Here is a 23,398-nt window from a genome sequence, read left to right as displayed (position 1 = left end):
AGCAGGGTAGACAAAGGTGAACCAGTAGATGTGGTGTATTTGGATTTCCAGAAGGCATTCGATAAGGTGCCACATAAAAGGTTACTGCATAAGATAAGAGCTCACAGAATTGGGGGTAATATATTAGCATGGATAGAGAATTGGCTAACTAACAGAAAGCAGAGAGTCGGGATAAATGGGTCATTTTCTGGTTGGCAAACGGTAACTAGTGGGGTGACACAAGGATCGGTGCTGGGGCCTCAACTATTTATAATCTACATTACACTCGGTCCCTTCATCCAAGTTATTAATGTAGCCAAGTTTGCAGATGATACAAAGATGGGTGGGAAAACAAGTTGTGCAGAGGACTCAGAGAATCTGCAAAGGGATATAGACAGGCTAAGTGAGTGGGCAAACATTTGGCAGATGGAGTATAATGTGGGAAAGTGCGAGGTTATACACTTTGGCAGGAAAAATAAAAAAGCAAATTATTATTTAAATGGAGAGAGATTACAAAATGCTACAGTTCAGAGGGACCTGGGGGACCTTGTGCATGAAACACAAAGTTAGCATGCAGGTAAAGCAAGTAATCAAAAAGGCAAATGGAATGTTGGCCTTTATTTCAAGGGGGTAGGAGTATAAAAGCAGGGAAGTCCTGCTACAACTGTACAGGGTATTGGTGAGACCACACCTTGAGTACTGCGTACAGTTTTGGTCTCCTTATTTACGGAAGGATATACTTACATTGGAGGCAGTTCAAAGACGATTCACTAGGTTAATTGCAGAGATGAGGGGGTTGACTTATGAGGAATGGTTGAGCAGGCTGGGCCGATACTCATTAGAATTTAGAAGAATGAGAGGTGATCTTATTGAAACATATAAGATACTGAGGGGGCTCGACAAGGTAGATGCAGAGAGGATGTTTCCCCTCATGGGCGCAGTTTTAGAATAAAGGGTCGCTCTTTTAGAACTGAGATGAGGAGGAATTACTTCTCTCAGAGGGTCGTAAATCTGTGGAATTCTCTGCCCCAGAGAGCTGTGGAGGCTGGGTCATTAAATACATTTAAGGTGGAGATAGACAGATTTTTGCAAGATAAGGGAGTGAAGGGTTATCGGGAGCGGGCGGGGAAGTGGCTTTGAGCCCAAGATCAGCCATGATCGTATTGAATGGCGGAGCAGGCTTGAGGGGCCAAGTGGCCTAATCCTGCTCCTATTTCTTATGTTCTTAATGCCTTATGTCTAAATCGCCTTGAAGCCTACTTGCATCCTCCTCACAACTCACAATCACACCTAGTTTTGTGTCGTCAGCAAACTTGGAAATATTACATTTTGTTCCCTCATCCAAATCATTGATATATATTGTGAATAGCTGGGGCCCAAGCACTGATCCCTGCGGTACCCCACTAGTCACCGCCTGCCACCCCAAAAAAAGACCCATTTATTCCTACTCTCTGTTTCCTGTCTGTTATCCAATTTTCAATCTATGCCAGTATATTACCCCCAATCCCATGTGCTTTAATTTTGCACACTAACCTCTTATGTGGGACTTAATCAAAGGCCTTCTGAAAATCCAAATACACCACATCCACTGGTTCTCCCTTATCTATTCTACCAGTTACATCCTCAAAAAACTCCAGTAGGTTTCTCAAACACGATTTCCCTTTCATAAATCCATGTTGACTTTGTCTAATCTCGTTGATATTTTCTAAGTGTCCTGTTATCACATCCTTTATAATAGACTCTAGCATTTTCCCTACTACTGATATTAGGCTTTTGTTAGCCATGGTTGGGCTGCTTTTCCTTTTGTGTTTTTGCGCCAGAAAGGAATATATAACTGTTGCAATTCATGCATTCATTCCTTAAATGTTAGCCATTGCCTATCCACCGTCATGCCTTTTAATGAAACTCCCCAATCTATCATAGCCAACTCACTCCTCATACCTTCGTAGTTTCCTTTGTTTAGATTTGGGACCCTAGTTTTGGATTGGACTTCTTCACTTTCCATCTTAATGAAGAATTCTATCATGTTATGGTCACTCTTCCCTAAAGGACCCTGCACAACAAGATTATTAATTAACCCCTTCTCATTACACAATACTCAATCTAGGATAGCCTGTTCCCTAGTTGGCTCCTCAACGTACAGGTCTAAAAAACCATCTCGTACACACTCCAGGAATTTACCCTCCACAGTATTATTGCTAATTTGGTTTGGCCAGTCTATATATAGATCAAAGTCACCCATGTATTACCCTTGTTACATGCATCTCTAATTTCCTGTTTGATGCTGTCCCCTACATTACCACTACTTTTCCTAATCTAATGCCCCTACGTAGTGTCTCCCCAGTGGCTGCAGCAGGGCTGGTGGAAGGCTGCTGAGTGTTGGTGCCAGAGACTACAGATGGCCTTGCAGGATGCCCTTGACCAGCTCTGGGCCTGGAAGTCCCTGCTGTCCATTACACCACCTCAGGATGGGCGGCAGCAGTCTGAGCTGGCTGGATGACGGGCAGTGACAAGTGCAATGGCAGAGTGGCAGTGCTGGCATCAGGAATGCTGTCATCCTGAGAGGGGACAGCAGGTTCCTGCTCCACTGACCCATTGCTACTCCCCTGGGGCAGCACCTCAGCATCCCTACCAATCTGCTGGAGCACAGATTGGTGGCCTGCTGCATCACCGTGAGATCCCCAGTGAACTGTGGTGGACCCAGCGATGATGGCATCAGTCAGAGTTTACGTAGCATCCAGCTGAGACTGCATGAGAGCAGTCTGCGATTCGATGCCACCAATCATTGACTGCAGGACAGCACTAAGACATTGCGTGGCTTCTGCCTATGCTGCAATGGAAGCTGCAACATCGCCCATGACACCCGTCATGAGATCTGGGTCCGCATGGCCTCTCTGGGAGTCCCACCATCCTCTGCTGAGTGGAAATGATGGGCTCCATGGTGTGCGCAAAGCTCTGCAATGTTGGAGGCAGACTCCTCCTCGCTCCTTACCATTGGCGAGAGGCTCTCGGGCACCCTTGCCATTGCACCTATCATCTCGGAGTGCATGCCCACGACCCTTCTTGTGAACGCCTCCCCATCGAGGTCCTCATCTGAATCCTGTGCAGCAGAACTTGCCCTCCGTGGAGCTGGCTCCCGAGTTACCCTTTCCCCTTGGCCTTGCTGCAGCCCGCTCGTCCCTGGTGCATCACCCAGTGCAGGCCCCTCTACTAAAGTTGCCTGTAAAGATTGCGTAGTGCCAGTATCTGATGTGGTGCCTGCGGGTGAGAGATGCAGTGACGCGGTGCTTTCTTCCTCCTCCTCTTCTCCCGCTTCACTCTCACTAGGAGGCTCAGCGACAGGCTGGTCATCTGGTTGCTGATTATCTGAAAGCATAAAGGCATAAGACTTGCATTAAGGTGAGGGCAGGGGGGCAGGAATGGAGCAAGGAATGCAGACATTATCAGGAGCTGGAAAGTGAGAAAGGATTGTGGTGTGAGAAGGAGAGGGGATGAACATACCATTGTTACCCCCAAGGGGGTCGATGTCGCCGATGGCCACGGCGCCCACCACCTGCTGCCCAATGACTCTCGGCACTCCTCAAGATCTGTAAGCTGCTGGAGCTGCGCATCAACCCTACCTGTTCTCTGCTGCTCCCTCCTATTGTGGGCCATCTTGGCCTGCAAGAGAAACGAATGTGTGTGAGTCAGAGTCCAGCTTTGTGTTTGGGAGATATGCTTGCCATAGTTGAATAGCTTGTAATTGTAGGCAAGGCATGAAATGTAGATGTGAGTCTGAGTAGGTGCAGATGTTTGGTGAGCGAGTGGTGAGGGTGTGGTTGTTTGTGCAGTGTGTACAGACTGAGGTTCAGATGCTGGTATGTAGGACCTGTTGAAGCATGTACTCACCTTGATCACCCGAGTGAGGTTGTTGAATTTCTTACGGTACTGTGTCAGACTGCGTACGACCACACTACTGGCTGAGACCTCCTGGGCCACTTCCCTCCACATTGCCCTGCAAATGTAACCCTGCTATTTAAGAAAGGAGGGAGAGAGAAAACGGGGAACTACAGACCTGTTAGCCTCACATCAGTAGTTGGGAAAATGCTGGAATCTATTATAAAGGATGCAATAACTGGGCACTTAGAAACTAATAGTAAGATTGGGCAGAGTCAACATGGATTTATGAAAGGGAAATCCTGCTTAACAAACCTATTGGAGTTCTTTGAGGATGTAAGTAGTGGAGTAGACAAAGGGGAGCCAATCGATGTGGTGTATTTGAATTTTCAGAAGGCCTTCGATAAGGTCCCACACAAGAGGTTGGTGAACAAAATTAGGGCTCATGGAATTGGGGGTAATATACTAGCATGGATTGAGAACAAAGAGTAGGGATAAACGGGTCTTTTTCAGGATGGCAGGCTGTGACTAGTGGGGTACCGTAAGGATCGGTGCTTGGGCCCCAGCTATTCACAATCTATATCAATGATTTGGATGAGGGGACTAAATGTAACATTTCCAAATTTGCTGATGACACAAAGCTAGGTGGCAGTGTCAGTTGTGAAGAGGATGTGAAGAGGCTTCAAGGGGATCTCGACAGGCTCAGTGAGTGGGCGAGAACATCGCAGATGGATTATAATGTGGATAAATATGAAATTATCCACTTTGGTAGAAAAAAACAGAAAGGCAGAGTATTTCCTAAATGGTGAAAGATTGGGGAATGCAGATGCTCAAAGGGACCTGGGTGTCCTTGTACATGAGTCACTGAAAGTGAATGTGCAGGTGCAGCAAGCCATTAGGAAGGCAAATGGTATGCTGGCCTTCATTACAAGAGGATTTGAGTACAGGAGTAAAGAAGTCTTACTCCAATTATATAGGGCCTTGGTGAGATCACACTTGGAGTACTATGTACAATTTTGGTCTCCTTACCTAAAAAAAGGATATACTTGCCATGGAGGGAGTGCAACGAAGGTTCACGAGATTGATTCCTGGGATGGCGGGACTGTTGTATGAGAAGAGATTGAGTAAACTAGGCTTGTATTCACTTGAATTCAGAAGAATGAGAGGGGATCTCAATGAAGCATACAAAATTATTACAGGGCTTGATAGGGTAGATGCTGGGAGAATGATTCCCTTGGCTGGGGAATCTAGAACCAGGGGCCACAGCCTCAGGATAAAGGGTAGGCCATTCAGGACTGAGATGGGAAGAAATTTCTTCACACAGAGGGTGGTGAATCTTTGGAATTCTCTACCCCAGAGGGCTGTGGAGGCTCCATCATTGGGTATATTCAAAACAGAAGTCGATAGATTTCTGACTAGTAAGGGCATCAAGGGATATGATGATAAGGCCGGTGAATGGAGTTGAGGCAGAAGATCAACCATGATCTCATTGAATGGCAGAGCAGGCTCGAAGGGCCGAATGGCCTACTCCTGCTCCTATTTCTTATGTTCTAAGATGTGGGTCAATGGCCTCCTTCACTCCACTCCCGTGACCAATGCCTCGTCCGTGAAATGACGAGTTCTCTCCCTGGGAGTGGGATCAACTATTACGATCAGGGGATTGAGTTGGTTGCAGGTCGCCTTCACAGCCAGCAATGCTGATAATGAGTATCTGCACAATGATGCAACCTCCCCTTTAAGAGCTGGAAGGAGAATATTATTTTGGTTGTGAATTATCATTGCCGATTGCATTGCACCTGAAATTCATTATTGATCTGCTGGTAGCACCCCTGTAGCGCCCTACTGAGGTCATTAGTGCTTGATTTAGCACTCCAGTTCTTTCCTGGAGCAAATACAACCAATTTACTGGAAGCTGAGAATCATTAGCGTCTGGTACTAACCTTTCAAGGTTTCAAAAGTTTGGGGCGCTACCGAATTTCTAGTCCCTAGTCTTTGAAAGATGTCGCCAAGGGGTAGCATGTGGATATGGAAGAGGAGGGGGGCCAAGGATGGTTACTTGGGAAGATGCCAGAAGGAACTGTGCAGGGGTGGGAAGAAAAGCCTTTGTTGGAGATGCTCTGGCTATGATTCGATAGGTAAGAGTGGAACCAAGCAAGTCCCACTAAGCTGGAGAACAAAGGAGAGGTATTGGCGGTGGATCATGCAGTCAATCATGTCAAAGGCTGCAGAGAGGTTGAGAAGGAGGAGGAGAGATAGTGCACCACAGTCACAGATGACTGGCAATTGTGACTTTGATTAAAGCCATTTCAGTGCTCCTTAGGCGTTCCTGGTGGCTTCTACAAATAAACGCTGGCTTCAATTAACTATGTTCATAATGGTCTTGCACTTGAATCAGGACCCTTTTGGGAAATTGGTGTCTGGGAGTGCCAGATTTGTTATTTCCAACAAAACAAGGCGCTCAGAGTTGGGAAGAAGCTGCATCAGCGATATTTAAAAGGACTATTGGCTCCATTAAGATCAGTCTCTGATTAGGCTTTATAGGCTGCTGGGGTGCTTTAGGGTCAGTTTGTTTGGGATTCTTGGCTGTTTTATGCCTGGATGCTAGTTTTGGAGAGTAGTTCTGTGAGGTTTTTTCACCATTGGTTTCAGCACTATTCTGCAACATAGGTATGCTGCTTGGTTACCTTTGAGGCTGCCAGATGAGAAGAGAAAACAGCAGCAGAAAGAAAAGCAGCACCGAGGTGGAGAGGCTACCAGGAAAGGGCAAAGGAGGGGAGTGCTCAGGAGGCATTAAAATACGCGGGTCTTTAGAAACAGACTCTCATATCATATCCTCAGAGTTGATGTGTGTAAGGTGGCTCCGCTTCAGAAGGGAGGCAGTTACTGAGCTCTGTCATGCTGCAGCAGGAATTAGAGCCCAGGACCAGGCATGCACAGCACTTGCTGTGGCATTGAAGGTAACAGACTCCAGCAGCAACATTAGTCAGTTTGCTGTGCACTCCTCAGTAAAGCAGGTGACATGCTCTATTTGCGAGACGCCAACAATTCATCACCTTCCCTGTGGAGGTTGTCAAGCAACAAGAAAGAGCTTTGGGATTGTCCAGAATAGCTAAGGTTTCCACAGGTACAAGGAGTAATATACTGCACCCACGTAGCTCTGCATGCTCCCCGTCATGAACAAGGACTTTTCTACTACACAAAGGGCTTCCATTCATTGAATGTCCAACTCATCTGTCACCATAGTTAGAGAATAATGCAGATCTGTGCCTGGTTTACTGGCAGTAGTCATGAAGCTTTCAAACTTCAATCTACATTACTTCCTCTGTTTCACCCACCATCAGGTCAGAGGCTGGTTGCTTGGGGACAAGGGGCATCCCATCAACATCTGGCTCATGACTCCTGTCAGGAACCCAGGCACAGACGCCGATCATTGCTATGAGAGCCACTCCAGAACAAGGGTCCTTGTAAAGCAAACCATAGGGCTCTTAAAACAAAGGTTCTGTTGCTTTGACAGCTCTGGAGGCGTCCTGCAATACAGGCCAGAGTATGTGTCATCATTCATGGTTGTCTGCTGTATGCTGCACAACTTTACTCTGAAAGGGGGAAGTCTTGGGGAGGAAGATCTGGAGCAGGAACAAGTAGAAGGGGACAAGGAGGCAGAGGCTCCAGATGAGGAAGGCTGCCACCTGCCAGAACTCTCAGGCATCAACTTATCGAAGAGAGATTCTCTTGAAGAGTCCCTCCCCCCCCTCTCCAATGCACCAACCTACCCTTCCTAATGCACCAACAGACCCTGCTTCCATCTCACTTATTCCTTACACCAACCAATTGAATGCCCTTGATCGGTAAAACTTCATGGGTGTTGCTCGTAGACCAACTACTCCACCACACATGAGCACTCTTCATTTGACAAATGCTTTTATTGAGCATAAAGATTTAAAAATCACCCTTGTGCTGTCTTGTGTGTTTGTTACACCTATTGTAATGCTAATACAAGGTGGCTACAACTTGAGAGGTGCAAGACTGCTGAACCTCTCTACTTGGTGGTGACTTCGTAGAGGCAAAGCTGTAGACTGCTGAAACTCAGTTTCAGTCAGGGCAGAAGTCAGCACAGACTACCTTTTCCTTCCCAAAAAACCCCCCAGAATGCAGGCTGTGTGTTTGCATTTCCAATGCAAGGATCATTGAGCAAACCAACACGCTGTGGGAATGAATGTTTCCAGAAATTATCCTCAGCCACGGCACAAAAGAAAAGGGGAGGAATGCACAGTGACAATTAGATAAAAATAGATAAAGAGGAGGTACTAGAAAGGCTGGCAGTACTTAAAAGTGGTTAATCACCCAGTCTGGATGGGATGCATCCTAGGTTGCTGAGGGAAGTAAGGATAGAAACTGCAGAGGCGCTGGCCACAATCTTCCCACTGGTTCCTGGGATGGGGGGGATTGTCTTATGAGGACAGATTGAGTAGACTAGGCCTATATTCTCTAGAGTTTAGAAGAATGAGAGGTGATCTCATTGAAACATACAAAATTCTTACAGGGCTTGACAGGGTAGATGCAGAGAGGATGTTTCCCCTGGCTGGGAGTCTAGAACCAGGGGTCACAGTCTCAGAATAAGGGGTCGGCCATTTAGGACTGAGATGAGGAGAAATGTCTTTACTCTGAGGGTGGTGAATCTTTGGAATTCTCTCCCCCAGAGGGCTGTGGAGGCTCAGTCGTTGAATATGTTCAAGATAGAGATCGATAGATTTTTGAATATTAAGGGAATCGAGGGATATGGGGATGGTGCAGGAAAGTGGAGATGAGGTAGAAGATCAGCCATGATCCTATTGAATGGCGGAGCAGGCTCGAAGGGCCAAATGGCCTACTCCTGCTTCTATTTCTTATGTTCTTATGTTCCAATCCTCCTTAGGCACAGGGGTAGTGCCAGAAGACTTAAGGATTGCAAATGTTACACCCTTGTTCAAAAAAGAGGAGAAAGATAAACCTGGCAATTACAGGCCAGTCAGTTTAACATCGGTGGTGGGAAGGCTTTTAGAAATAATGTGTGTCAGCTGTGGCTCAGTGGGTAGCACTCTCGTCTCTAAGTCAGTATGTTATGGGCTCAAGTCCCATTCCAGAGACTTGAGCACAAAAATCTAGGCTGACACTCCAGCGCAGTGCTGAGGGAGTGCTGCACTGTCGGAGGGGCTGTCTTTCGGATGAGACATTAAATTGAGGTCCTGTCTGCTCTCTCAGGTGGACATAAAAGATCCCATGGCACTTTTTTGAAGAAGAGCAGGGTAGTTATCCCTGGTGTGTTGGCCAATATTTATCCCTCAATCAACGTAACAAAAGCAGATTAACTGGTCATTATCACATTGCTGTTTGTGGGAGCTTGCTGTGCGCAAATTGGCTGTTGCGTTTCCTACATTACAACAGTGACTACACGCCAAAAGTACTTCATTGGCTGTAAAGCGCTTTGAGACATCCGGTGATCGTGAAAGGCACTTTATAAATGCAAGTCGTTCTTTCAATAGTCTGGGAGAAAATTAACAGCCACTTGGACGGGCATGGACTAATAAAGGAGAGCCAGCACGGATTTGTTAAGGGCAAATTGTATTTGGGTAACTTTGAGTTTTTTGATGAGGTAACGAAGAGGGTGGATGAGGGCAGTGCAGTTGATGTTGTGTATATGGACTTTCAAAAGGCATTTGATAAAGTACCACATATTAGGCTTGTTAGCAAAATTAAAGCCCTTGGGATAAAAGGGGCTGTAGCAGCATGGATACAAACATGGCTAAGGGATCGAAAACAGAGAGTTGTGGTGAATAGAGGTATATAGAGGTGTTCCCCAAGGTTCAGTACTAGGACCAGTGCTGTTTTTGATATACATTAATGAATTGGACTTGGAGGTACAGGGCACATTTTCGAAATTTGCAGATGACACAAATCTGGGAAGTGTAGTAAACAGTGAGGAAGATAGTAATAGACTTCAAGAGGACATAGACAGGCTGGTGCAATGGGCAGACACATGGAGGATGAAATTCAATGCAGAAAAGTGTGAGGTGATACATTTTGGTAGGAAGAATGAGGAGAGACAATACAAGCTAAATGGTACAATTTTAAAAGGGGTGTATGAACAGATTTTAAAGGGGCAGTTTGTGCACAAATCTTTGAAGGTGGCAGGACAGGTTAACAAAACAATTAATAATGCATATGGGATCCTGGGCTTTATAAATAGAGGCATAGATTGCAAAAGCCAGGAAGTTATCCTACACCTATATCAAACACTAGTTCAGCCCCAGCTGGAGTATTGTGTCCAATTCTGGGCACCACACTTTAGAAAGGTCGTGAAGGCTTTGGAGAGGGTACAGAAGAGATTTATTAGAATGGTTCCAGGGATGAGGGATTACTGCTACGTGGATAAATTGGAGAAGCTGAGGTTGTTCTCCTTAGAGCAGAGAAGGCTAAAAGGAGATTTGATAAAAGCTTTTATAGATATGTGAAGAGAAAAAGATTGGTGAAGTCAAACGTAGGTCCCTTGCAGTCAGAATCAGGGGAATTTATAATGGGGAACAAAGAAATGGCAGACCAATTAAATACATATTTTGGTTCTGACTTCACAAAGGAGGACACAAATAACCTCCCAGAGATGTCGGGGAACATAGGGTCTGATGAAAGGGAGGAACTGAAAGAAATCAGTATTTGTAGGGAAATGGTGTTAGGGAAATTGATGGGATTGAAGGCCGATAAATCCCCAGGACCTGATAATCTACATCCTAGGGTACTTAAGGAAGTGGCCCTAGAAATGGTAGATACATTGCTGATCATCTTCCAACATTTGATGGAATCTGGAACAGTACCCATGGATTGGAGGGTAGCTAATGTACCCCACTATTCAAAAAAGGTGGTAGAGAGAAAACGGGGAATTACAGACCGGTAAGCCTGACATCGGTAGTGGAGAAAATGCCAGAGTCCATTATAAAAGATGTAATAGCAGAGCACTTGGAAAACAGTGACAGGATCGGCCAAAGTCAGCATGGATTTACCAAAGGTAAATCATGCTTGACTAATCTACTGGAATTTTTTGAGGATGTAACTAGTAAAATAGATAAGGGAGAACCAGTGGATGTGGTGTATTTGGACTTTCAGAAGGCTTTCGATAAGGTCCCACGTAAGAGATTAGCGTGTAAAGTTAAGGCACATGGGATTGGGGGCAAGGTATTGACTTGGATAGAGAACTGGTTGGCAGATAGAAAGCAAAGAGTTGGAATAAACAGGTCTTTATCCGAGTGGCAGGCAGTGACTAGTGGGGTACCGCAGGGATCGGTCCTTGGACCCCAGCTATTCCAATATATATTAATGATCTAGACAAGGGAACTAGATGTAATATCTCCAAATTTGCAGATGACACAAAGCTGGGTGGGCGTGTGTGCTGTGAGGAGGATGCTGAGAAGCTACAGGATGATTTGGACAGGTTGGGTGATTGGGCAGAAGCATGGCAGATGCAATATAACGTGGATAAATGTGAGGTTATCCACTTTGGTGGCAAAAACAGGAAGGCAGATTATTATCTGAATGGCAATAGATTGGGAGAAGGGGAAGTGCATCGAGACCTGGGTGTCCTTGTGCACCAGTCGCTGAAGGTAAGCATGCAGGTGCAGCAGGCGGTTAAGAAGGCAAATGGTATGTTGGCCTTCATAGCGAGAGGGTTTGAGTACAGGAACAAGGATGTCTTGCTGCAGTTGTACAGGGCCTTGGTGAGACCACATCTTGAGTATTGTGTGCAGTTATGGTTGCCTTATCTGAGGAAGGATGTTCTTGCCATGGAAGGAGTTCAGCAAAGATTCACCAGGCTGATACCTGGGATGGCAGGAATGACATATGAGGAGAGATTGGGATGATTGTGCTTGTACTCGCTGGAGTTTAGAAGAATGAGAGGGGATCTCATTGAAACTTATAAAATTCTGGCAGGACTGGACAGACTAGATGCAGGGAGGATGTTCCCAATGGCAGGGGAGTCCAGAACCAGGGGTCACAGTCTAAGGATAAGGGGTAAGCCTTTTAGGACAGAAATGAGGAATTTCTTTACCCAGAGAGTGGTGAACCTGTGGAATTCTCTACCACAGAAGGCGGTGGAGGCCAATACATTAAATATATTCAAGAAGGAGTTGGATATATTTCTTAAGGCTAAAGGGATCAAGGGGTATGGGGAGAAAGCAGGGACCGGGTACTGAACTTGGATGATCAGCCATGATCGCATTGAATGGCGGAGCAGGCTCGAGGGGCCAAATGGCCTACTCCTGCTCCTATCTTCTATGTTTCTATGATAGAGGTGTTGAAAATCATGAAATGCTTAGATAGAGTAAATGAAGAAAAACTGTTTCCAATGGCTTAAGGGTCGATAACCAGAGGGCACAGATTTAAGGTAATTGACAAAAGAACCAGATGAAAAACATTTTTATGCAACGAGTGGTTAGGATTTTGAATGCACTGCCTGAGGGTGGTGGATACAGATTCAATAGTAGCTTTCAAAAGGGACTTAGATAAATACTTGAAGGAGAACAAACTGCAGGGATATGGGGAAAGAGCGGGGGAGTGGGACTAACTGGATTGCTCTCAATGGGCCAAATGGCCTCCTGTGCTGTACTATTCTATGATTCTATTCTATGAATTAGGTAAATCACTGAGATCTAAACATCCTTTTTGGTTAGCACAGTGGGGCTGTCAGACAATGTTAGGATCAGAGTGTCAACTACAGGCGCAATATCATTAAAATATTGTGACTAATGGCATCTTTACTAATATCTTAATATCAGTCTCTAAATTTTTCAGATTGTGCCAGCAGCAACAGAACAGCAGCATACAAGTTTCATACCAATCGTTTCTGGAAAGTCTTGGAGCAACTGGCATCCCTAAAATCATTGGTACTGAGGCACTTGCGCTCGATCAACAGCAAGAGAAAAAGAGGCAAGCTCACTTCTCCACCAGTGCTCAATATATCTCCATTTATATTATTTTAAATGTTGCCAAAATTTTGATTGATTCAAAATAAATATTGGGGTGAGAAAGAAATCTGTTCCCAAAAAAAGCAAGCCTGATGCAGTCGCTAGAACCTTAACTCTAAGCCATAAGAAATATTATTTTGGTTGTTAAATTCCAGAAGTTAAAATCTTAGTTGGCTATCTGGTTAAAGAGATCCTGACCAAAAAAATATACACAGCATTCTTAGCATGAGATCTGTCTGTTGTTACTATGTGAGGATCAAATCTGACATCTGCTATCACAGTAATAAAATTAAGGTATGCACATTGTAAAATGATACTGGAAATGATTAGAAAGCAGTAGTTTGTTATAAACAATTGTAAACATCATTTGAACAAGTTTGTGTGCTTGTGCCAATGTCCTTTTCTAGTAACCAGTTTAGATTATCTTAAGTACCAAGTTTAATAAGTAAGTGGTAAATCTAAAAGAAACATAAGCATATAGAAACAATTTACGTTGGAGGGAACGATTAACTGAAACCCAGTATTAAGTAGTGGAAACCTGTAAATTCAGAATTCAGCAATTTTGCCGGATGTTCTGCCTCTAAACCCGCCCCCTGAGCGCCAGCAAAATTTCCCCCCAGTGTCAGCATCAAGTGCTAACCCAGGTGAGATATAGGGAGATTCATCGGTGCTGGATAACAAAGAGTTTCCTGTACATGGAAATGCTTCCTATGCTCTAACCCAACCTCACAAAATAATCTCCACTACACTTTTGTGACATTTTCCTTCCTTGCACCAGCAGTTGATGCAGCCTGCCTAAGAGGGCCCGTTTAGTGCTGTGAGCCCATGTCCTTTATGAACTTTAGGAACCTCTGGTGTGGAGTCTACTCTATCTTTTGGTACTGGACTAAGATTGTCAAAACTGATTTCATATGATACTGCTGCAGTCCGCAAACAAAAGAAACGTCCATCCATTAAGTTTGGGTTGGATTCCAACCATGTGTCAGAGCTGAATGAACAGGATATTAACACAATATGCCACTTATCCCCCTTAATTTTAAAATTTGAAATGTTCCTTTCTGCTCCCTTTCTGTGGGTAAGTGTGTTGCCTTAGCTTGGCACTGCCCCCGTTGACATGGCAGAGATTGGGATCCATCATATGGGGAATAATTGGTATCAGCCTTAATTTCCGCACTCAGTGGAGCACCAATGGACTGTGTTGCTGATCTCCATTACTCGATATTCTAAAGTAGTTCTGTTACTAAGTCATTTCCACGAGTAACTATAGCAATTGATGTTTACATATCAGGACGGTAAAGAGAGAAAACGAAAGCCTCGTACTCGACAAGGTGATGACTGTGAATGAGGTGAAATCAGAGCTGTGGCAACGTATTATACACTGTGACAGTAAAATTAAGAAAAGTTTCCTTACCCACAAGAAGCAATCTAATGACAAAATCAATAAGGAAGGATTCAAGAAGGTGAGAAGCTTTTTTTAATTGTTTAAACCAGTAAAAAAAACTTATCTTAATTGATTTAGACCACAGTAGTTTCCTTCTGTCTTTAGCCTATTCATTTGTTCTATTTTTCTGTTTCTCTTTCGCTTGTACAGCGCTCACACATGCTCACAGACAACAGAAGTAAGAAATGTATCACACATTATAGATAAGTAATCTTTGTCACATCGTATTACTTTTTTCACTCCCTTTTCTGAGCCAATGTCCCCCCTCCCCACACCCCCCCAACGACATCCATCCTCTCCTGCCAGCAATTAGTGGGCACAGTCCCATGGGTATCAGCTGCCATACAGTACGTTGACCAAGTGGTCCTTATTCCTATATGAGCCTAGGAAGTGAATGCTGATAGAGAAATCAACCCTAGGCAGTATCACAGCTAAGTCTGATCCTCTCTTCATTCATTGTCCAGACGTACACTTCCAGCAGGGGTCACTAGATAATGAAAAGTAGCAGGGACCCTGGCTGATTCTCCCCTCCATATCTCAGAGCACCAGTGCCAATTGCAGTGCTCCTGTCACTAGCCATGTGAATATAAATTAACTTGGCGTAGCCTGGAGATCAAACATGGGACCTTTCTAGGTTATATGGCTCAACTACTCACTAGATTAACTAAGTGGTATGGGGAACTCATATTATTTTTCTCAAACAAATTATCAATATTAACGTGCGTAATCATATCATGCCTCTCTGTTTCTACTCTTCTTCATAGCTTCTGTACGCACAGTGATTGTAAGATAATGATGATCATTGTTAAAGAGCATATTAATGGTTGTGTAAATGGGATATGTGGTAACAAATTTGTTTTAATGTGTTTAAAATATTTATACCATTCATGTAGCCCTGTTGACACAATGAAATAAAACTTCTTTTGAATTTTTAAATTCTGTGGCTAACCGTAAAGTAACCTTGGTTATATCTACTTTGTGCCTGTGGTATAAATGGAATACTCCCCAAACAATTATGAATGCCCTTTTTATCTAGCTCCGAGGAAGTTCTTCTTAACCCACTCCTGAATTAAATCACCCATAAATTGCATAGTCTTAATAGCAATGGCCCTGATCTATTCATTATAGCTATCCTCCTCCATTATATCCACTTTCTGTTTAAATATATATTGAGCAGTGGAACTGAAAACTTCACTTGAGTAATGAAGTTTCTTGCATTATTCAATAAGTCAGTTTATCCACTGAAGCAAACTTTGTACCCCTCAATTGTGAATATAATTTTGTAACATAATGAGACCATATGGTGGTACAAACAATACAAAGAGTGTGGTACCTTATCAAATTATGCAGTGGTACCTTATCAAATTATACAGTGCATTGAAGCTACAATATGCTGTGCCAAGAAGTAGCAGAATGTGAGTACGTCCTCGTGATTCCTCACAGTTTCCCATCTCAATCACATTGTGTTGCGGAAGTATTGAGTGAGGGGGAAATGGGGGGGTAGGGGAAATCCCTCTGGGTTGTTGTTATAGTGCCAATGGCAGAGGCTTAGAAGCTGATTGTCAGGCCAGCCTATCTGGAAAAGATGCCGGTTGCTCTGAGTAAGCAACAGAAAAAGGGGAGAAAATAATATATCCTTTTTTTAAAAAAAAGCACAGTTTTAGCAACATCTCTCACTAGGTATAAAAAATATTTTAAATACAAGTGATTGATAGATTTTGCAGAAAAATAAAATTTGGTTCTGTTTACTGAATGTTTTGGTACCCTCCACTATTAAACTTGGAAAGAGGTTAGATAATGACAGCTGGAACTACTATGCAAATGTTGCAGTCAGTTTTGCTCTGCTTTCTCCCATCCCTACTTAGAACTAGACTGTGGCTTGTACTGGGCAGTTCTATAGGAGTGAAATGCCCATGTCCAAAAGGGAATGTGTATGAATCTCTCTGATCCAGGAGGATAAAAATATGCCATGACCAGATCACTTTGTTTCCCTCCACCCCCCAAAAAACCCTATACATCCTATCAGCCAATTTTGGAATGTCTAAGGAGGAGTCCATAGCCCACACTGTCCTTTGCTCATTACTGAAGGAGAGAAAACATGGTGATAGCGGGCAGCAATAGAGAACAAGTGGATTACTATAAATGTCCTTATCGTTTGATGGATTTGATTGTCAAGTAATCTTCTGAGTGAAAGTTAATTAATAATTGGAGGATAACCATCTTTGAAGCAATAGTATGTTATTGTAGCAGGCAAAAAACTGTGCAGATAATTTCTTTTTTAAACCTATTTTATAACATGATGTTGCATCCCTTGGTCTTTAGGTGCTGCAAGATTGTGGCATAATCATGGATGAGCACCAGTTTAACATTCTGGCTAATGTATTGGGGTTCAAGAATCAAGACATGAATTTCCGTGAATTTTCTGAACGTTTTAAAGGTAACCAAAATATTAAGAGTTAATTCACATGGAGATCACTACTGTAAAAATGTATCTCTTGTACTCAAAACTGGGATACCATTATCACAACAGCAGCTACAGTATCAGATATTGCATGATGGACTGGAGAGAAACTTGGAGTGGGAGGGGGAGGATCCAGTTGTCGTGGTCCATGTTGGTACCAACGACATAGATAGGACAAGGAAGGAGGTTCTGCTGAGGGAGTTTGAGCAGCTAGGGGCCAAATTAAAAAGCAGAACCACAAGGGTAATAATCTCTGGATTATTACCTGAGCCACGAGCGAATTTGACTAGGACAAATAAAATTAGAGAGTTAAATGCGTGGCTCAAAGACTGGTGTGGGAGAAATGGGTTTTGCTTCCTGGCACACTGGCACCAGTACTGGGGCAGGAGGGAGCTGTTCCGTTGGGACGGGCTTCACTTGGCCAGTGCTGGGACTAGAGTCCTGGCGGATCATATAACTAGGGCTGTAGAGAGGGCTTTAAACTAACTAGTGGGGGGGAGGTTCCTAGAGAGCAAATAATAAAAATGACAACAGAGAAGGTTATAGACTTAGGTAGCAGTGGGGAAATTAAAAACCAGAGCGTGTCAGGAAGGGGCAGAAGGTATGGAGTAAAAGGTAAAGTAATAAAAAGGGCAAAAGCAGGAACTAAGTGTCACAAAACATCTTTGAAAGTTCTCTACCTGAATGCACGTAGCATTCGTGACAAAATAGACGAGTTAATGGCACAAATAACTACATATGGGTATGATCTTGTGGCCATTACAGAAACATGGCTGCAGGGTGACAATGCCTGGGAATTAAACATACCAGGTTATTTAACGATCAGGAAGGACAGGCAGGAAGGAAGGGGAGGTGGGGTGGCTATGTTAATAAAGGAAGGAATCACTGTAATACAGAGAAATGATATTGGGTCAAAAGATCAGGATAATGAAACAGTTTGGGTGGAGGTAAGGAATAATAAGGGGAAAAAAACACTAGTGGGCGTAGTCTATAGGCCTCCGAACAGTGGCAACTCTGTTGGACGGAGTATCAATCAGGAAATAGTTGAGGCTTGTAATAAGGGAACATCTATAATTATGGGGGATTTTAACTATCATATTAATTGGACAAATCAAATTGGGCAGGGCAGCCTTGAGGATGAGTTCATTGAGTGTATTAGGGATGGGTTTCTTGAGCAGTATGTAACTGAACCGACCAGGGGGCAAGCAACCTTAGATCTGCTCCTGTGTAACGAGACGGGATTAATTAAAAATGTCCTAGTAAAGAATCCCCTTGGAATGAGTGACCATAACATGGTTGAATTCCATATTCAATTAGAGGGTGAGAAGGTTGGATCTCAAACAAGCGTGCTAAGCTTGAATAAAGGAGACTATGAAGGTATGAGAGCGGAATTGAGTAGAGTGGATTGGGAAAATAGATTAAAGGGTAAGATGATATATGATCAGTGGTGTACATTTAAGGAGTTATTTTACAACTTCCAAAAAATATATATTCCACTGAGAAGAAAAGGGTGTAAAAGAAAAGACAGCCATCTGTGGCTAAGTAAAGAAATTAAGGATAGTATCCGACTAAAAACAAGGGCATATAAGGTAGCCAAATCTAGTGGGAGGATAGAGGATTGGGAAAACTTTAAAAGACAGCAAAAAATAACAAAAATATTGATTAAGAAAGGGAAGATAGATTATGAAAGTAAATTAGCAAAAAATATAAAAACAGATAGTAAGAGTTTTTATTGTTATATAAAAAGAAAAAGGGTGGCTAAAGTAAATGTTGGTCCCTTAGAGGATGAGACCGGGAAATTAATGGTGGGAAATATGGAGATGGCAAAAACACTGAATGAATATTTTACATCAGTCTTTACAGTAGAAGACACTAAGAATATCCCAACACTGGACAAACAGGGGGCTAAAGGGGGGGAGGAGCTAAACACAATCAAAATCACTAAGGAAGTGGTACTCGGTAAAATAATGGGACTCAAGGCGGATAAATCACCTGGACCTGATGGCTTACATCCTAGGGTCTTGAGGGAAGTGGCGGTAGGGATTGTGGATGCATTGGTAATAATTTTCCAAAACTCCCTGGACTCGGCTAAGGTCCCGGCAGACTGGAAAACTGCTAATGTAACACCCTTATTTAAAAAGGGCAGTAGACAGAAGGCTGGAAACTATACACCGGTTAGCCTAACATCTGTGGTAGGTAAAATTTTGGAGTCCATTATTAAGGAGACAGTAACAGGACATTTGGATAATCATAATATAATAGGGCAAAGTCAGCATGGTTTTATGAAGGGGAAGTCATGTTTGACAAATTTGCTGGAGTTCTTTGAGGAAGTAACGTATAGGGTGGATAAAGGGGAACCAGTGGACGTAGTGTATTTAGACTTCCAAAAGGCATTTGACAAGGTGCCACACAAAAGATTATTGCTTAAGATAAAAAATCACGGGATTGGGGGTAATATTCTGGCATGGATAGAGGATTGGCTATCTAACAGAAGGCAGAGAGTTGGGATAAATGGTTCATTCTCAGACTGGCAATCAGTAACTAGTGGTGTTCCGCAGAGGTCAGTGCTGGGTCCCCAACTCTTTACAATCTATATTAACGATTTGGAGGAGGGGACCGAGTGTAACATATCAAAGTTTGCAGGTGATACTAAGATGGGAGGGAAAGTAGTGAGTGAGGAGGACATAAAAAACCTGCAAGGGGACATCGACAGGCTAAGTAAGTGGGCAGAGATTTGGCAGATGGAATACAATACTGGAAAGTGTGAGGTTATGCACTTTGGCAGGAAAAATCGTAGAGCAAGTTATTATCTTAATGGCAAGAAACTGGAAAGTATTGAAGTACAAAGGGATCTGGGGGTCCTGGTGCACGAAACTCAAAAGGTTAGTATGCAGGTGCAGCAAGTGATTAAGAAGGCCAATGGAATGTTGGCTTTCATTGCTAGGGGGATAGAATATAAAAATAGGGAGGTATTGCTTCAGTTGTACAAGGTATTGGTGAGACCGCACCTGGAATACTGCGTACAGTTTTGGTGTCCATACTTAAGAAAGGACATACTTGCTCTCGAGTCAGTACAAAGAAGGTTCACTCGGTTAACCCCGGGGATGAGGGGATGGACATATGAGGAGAGGTTGAGTAGATTGGGACTCTACTCATTGGAGTTCAGAAGAATGAGAGGCGATCTTATTGAAACATATAAGATTGTGAAGGGGTTGGATCGGGTGGATGCGGGGAAGATGTTCCCGATGATGGGTGAAACTAGAACTAGGGGGCATAGTCTTAGAATAAGGGGCTGCTCTTTCAAAACTGAGATGAGGAGGAACTACTTCACTCAGAGGGTGGTAGGTCCATGGAATATGCTGCCCCAAAAATCTGTAGAAGCTACATCATTACATAAATTTAAAACAGAAATAGACAGTTTCCTAGAAGTAAAGGGAATTAAGGGTTACGGGGAGCGGGCAGGAATTTGGACATGAGTCTAGGTTCGGATCGGTCATGGCCCTGTGGGTAGCGGAGCCGGCCCATGGGCCGTGTAGCCTGATCCTGCTCCTATTTCGTGTGTCTAATTCTGTTAGATTCAGGAGATGGTTCTGTGATAGTGGATTGGCGGTTAGGATCAGATCAGCCATGATCTTATTGAATGGCGGAGCAGGCTCGAGGGGCCGATTGGCCTACTCCTGCTCCTATTTCTTATGTTCTTATGAATTCTTGTATGGGAGTGACTGAAGAATTTTAAAGCCTTTCTCCATATTATTGGTAATAACATGGTCATTGCTCATCAGAACATTCCTTGTTCCTCCTAGTCTCTAAATATGCACGCCATGCTCCTCTTTCCATCCTCATTTTACTGAAATCAATATTCATCACACTGCCTCTTCCTGAGTTATTCCCCTTTCAGGACATTAAAACTGTAAAATGTGTTACCCTACCAAGTCTTCCCTTCCTACTACTAAGACTTTTAAACCCAAGTTTGATATTTTAATGGCTGAGTATCTATTCTCTTGACAAGAGACGAGTGAGGGGTGGTCTTTAAGATTATGAAAGGTTTTGATAGTTTAGACAGAGAGAGAGTGTGTGTTTCCACTTGTGGGGAAGAGCAAAACTAGAAGTCATCAATATAAGATGGTCACCAAGAAATCTAATAGGGAATTCAGATGAAACTTCTTTATCCAGCGAGTGGTGTGAATGTAGAACACGCTACCACAGGGAGTATTTGAGGTGAATAGTAAAGATGCATTTAAGGGAAGGCTAGATAAGCATATGAGGGAGAAGGGAATAGAGGGTTATGCTGATAGAGCTAGATGAGCAAGGATGGGAGGAGGCTCGAGTGAAGCATAAACGCTGGCATGGACTGGTTGGACCGATGGCCTGCTTCTGTGCTGTAGAGTTTCAGCAGCAAATGGACTGAGGTAGGGGTGGAGGCAGGCAATATAAAGCAGTTGGGGAATAGACTGGCTTTGTGATGGTGAGGATATGGGGTTCATAGCTCAACTTAGAGTTGAATAGAAATCAAGGTTGCAAACAGTTTGGCTCAGCCTGAGACAGTGGTCAGGAAGGGTGATGGAGTTATTGTTAAGGGTATGGAGTTTGTAGTGGGGGGCCAAAGACAATGGGGGAAATTTTAACCCCCCACGATGGGCGGGAGAGGACCGGGGTATGTGTTAAAATTTCAAAAATTTGTTACCTGACCCCAACCCACCTTGAACATGCCTACTTCAGGGCGCAGAAGCAGCAGAGGTGTCTAAATGGACAGCAGCTAAATCTTGGTGACATTGAAGTCCATGACTGCTCGCACTTATTATTAAAGGTGAGGGGAGAAGGTTTAACAGATGGCTGGTACTGGAGGAAAGAAGCCAGTAATTATCTTTACTCTCCAGGATAATCCTGGAGTAGTACGATTTTGGCAGCAGCGAGTGAGACCAAGTAGAGTTTGATGCAGCCTAGTAGATCTGGTGATGCACTCAAGTATGCACCCCTTGGACTTGATGGGGACTGTACCAGGGAGAAAAAACAGGATGTCAGACTGTGATTTTACTGGGAACAAGGTGGAGGTGAGAGAGTAGTTGAGCAAATGTACAGCTCCAGAGGTATCATGTTGAATAGAGGGCCAAAGGGTAGGCAGTTAGGAGTTTGAAAGTTCTACTTGGGGGAGAGTTTTTTTTCGTAGGAGTGATCAAAGATGGCCTCATCAATGATCAAGACCACACACTAGAGAGCCGATGGGAGTTGATGTCAAGGAGGTGTCCATGACAATGGATAGAAGGGTTTATATGAAGGGAGGAGTTTCAGCAGGGTAGGAAACTGGTGAATTCAGATGAGAGAGGAGATGAGATGGAGATTGAAATTACCAAGGATGAGAAGTCACAGTCACTCAGAGGCTGAGGAAGGAAAAGAGGGAGAGTATAATGGGAAGAATTTAAGAGAGATCAAAGCATTTCTCCTAAGCTTGGGGGTAGATCCAGTACAGATAATTTCACAACATTCTTTCAGGAGTGGGAGGAGCCAATTGAGAGTGGGTGATTATGTAAAAGTTAGCAGATGAGCTATCCAGCCCTGGTGATTTGAATAGACCTTCTATCTTACAGAAATATATCAATAGTGATGGATGCAATTAGAGCACATGCAAGAATTTTTCACTTAATATTAGAGGTCAGGAGAAGATCCAATGCCCTTTGTCCATCCAGTAGGTAGAAAAGACATGTGATATCCAGTTTTCCTGTGGGCAGACTCTTAACACTCAAATCCATGGCACCAATTGAAACTGGGGGACCTACTTTTTATTGATAATATAGCACGATAATAGATAATGTCTCAATGATATTGTAGTAAAAAAAAGTCAAATGTCCCCAAATCTGATGAAGAACTTGAGGTAACCAAGGAGGGAGGTAACTTTCATTGTAAGGATTAAAACATGCTCTGTGGATTTTAACTCTGACAATGCTAAGAGCCTTGGCATTATGGGGGTTAAAAGCCACAGAGCATGATCCAAGAGTGAATCGAGTCTTTTTTTCAAGTGTTAACTTTAACCTCAGAATTCTGTAGACAAGTGTAAAAACTGAGTATAAAGTGTAATCTGAAGCTGCTGGATTCTTGGGTCAGAGCATTTTTCCATAATTTTGTATCTCCAACTTGCAACGCCAAATGGTGGTTCATACTGTTAGTTTTTTCCTGCTGTGATTTCTTAATCTCTGCTGATGCCATTGCGGGGAGATCCTAGGTGGAGGCCAAGCACTTCCCTACAGGAAAATTGGGAAAATTCATGTAGAGGATGAGGCACTTTGGGACACCTGTCTCGTTCAGTTCTTGGTAGCTGACATTGGCAGAGGCCTGCGAGCAAGTTACCGGTCTAGTTTTTAGTGGGACCCAACCAGATGTGGGCCAGGGAGGGAGGAAAGGAAAAACCTGGAGCTAAAAGGAGGGAGGAGTAGGAATTAAAAACTTCTGTGAGAATCTATTTAAGTAAATTATTAAATTGAATTCTAAATATTTATTCATGTGGTCTGCAGATTACAGAATGGTGAATCCAGTAGCTGCATTAAAGCAGTGTTCCAGTAATGCAGGTGATTGCAATGTGAGACGCATGATTGCTGATGATTGTTTCAATCACATCGCGAATAAACTGAAAAATTCATGTCCGGTAAGGCCATTTAG

General features: G+C 43.5%; 1 protein-coding gene across 1 annotated transcript in view; it reads left to right on the top strand.

Moving 5' to 3' along the window:
- Positions 1 to 23,398, top strand: part of efcab6 (EF-hand calcium binding domain 6) — a 166,475-nt gene that overhangs the window by 72,070 nt on the left and 71,007 nt on the right. Inside the window, exons 15-18 of the mRNA XM_086008803.1 lie at positions 12,673 to 12,807; positions 14,134 to 14,305; positions 16,609 to 16,723; positions 23,254 to 23,384. Of these exons, the coding sequence (XP_085864929.1) occupies positions 12,673 to 12,807; positions 14,134 to 14,305; positions 16,609 to 16,723; positions 23,254 to 23,384 (553 nt within the window). The remainder of the gene's footprint in view (positions 1 to 12,672; positions 12,808 to 14,133; positions 14,306 to 16,608; positions 16,724 to 23,253; positions 23,385 to 23,398) is intronic.

The sequence above is a fragment of the Somniosus microcephalus genome, chromosome 16, assembly GCF_052327205.1.
Source record: "Somniosus microcephalus isolate GS21.2 chromosome 16, FLI_Smic_1.0, whole genome shotgun sequence".
Classification (NCBI taxonomy): Eukaryota; Metazoa; Chordata; class Chondrichthyes; order Squaliformes; family Somniosidae; genus Somniosus; species Somniosus microcephalus.
This window is presented reverse-complemented; position numbering and strand designations above follow the sequence as displayed.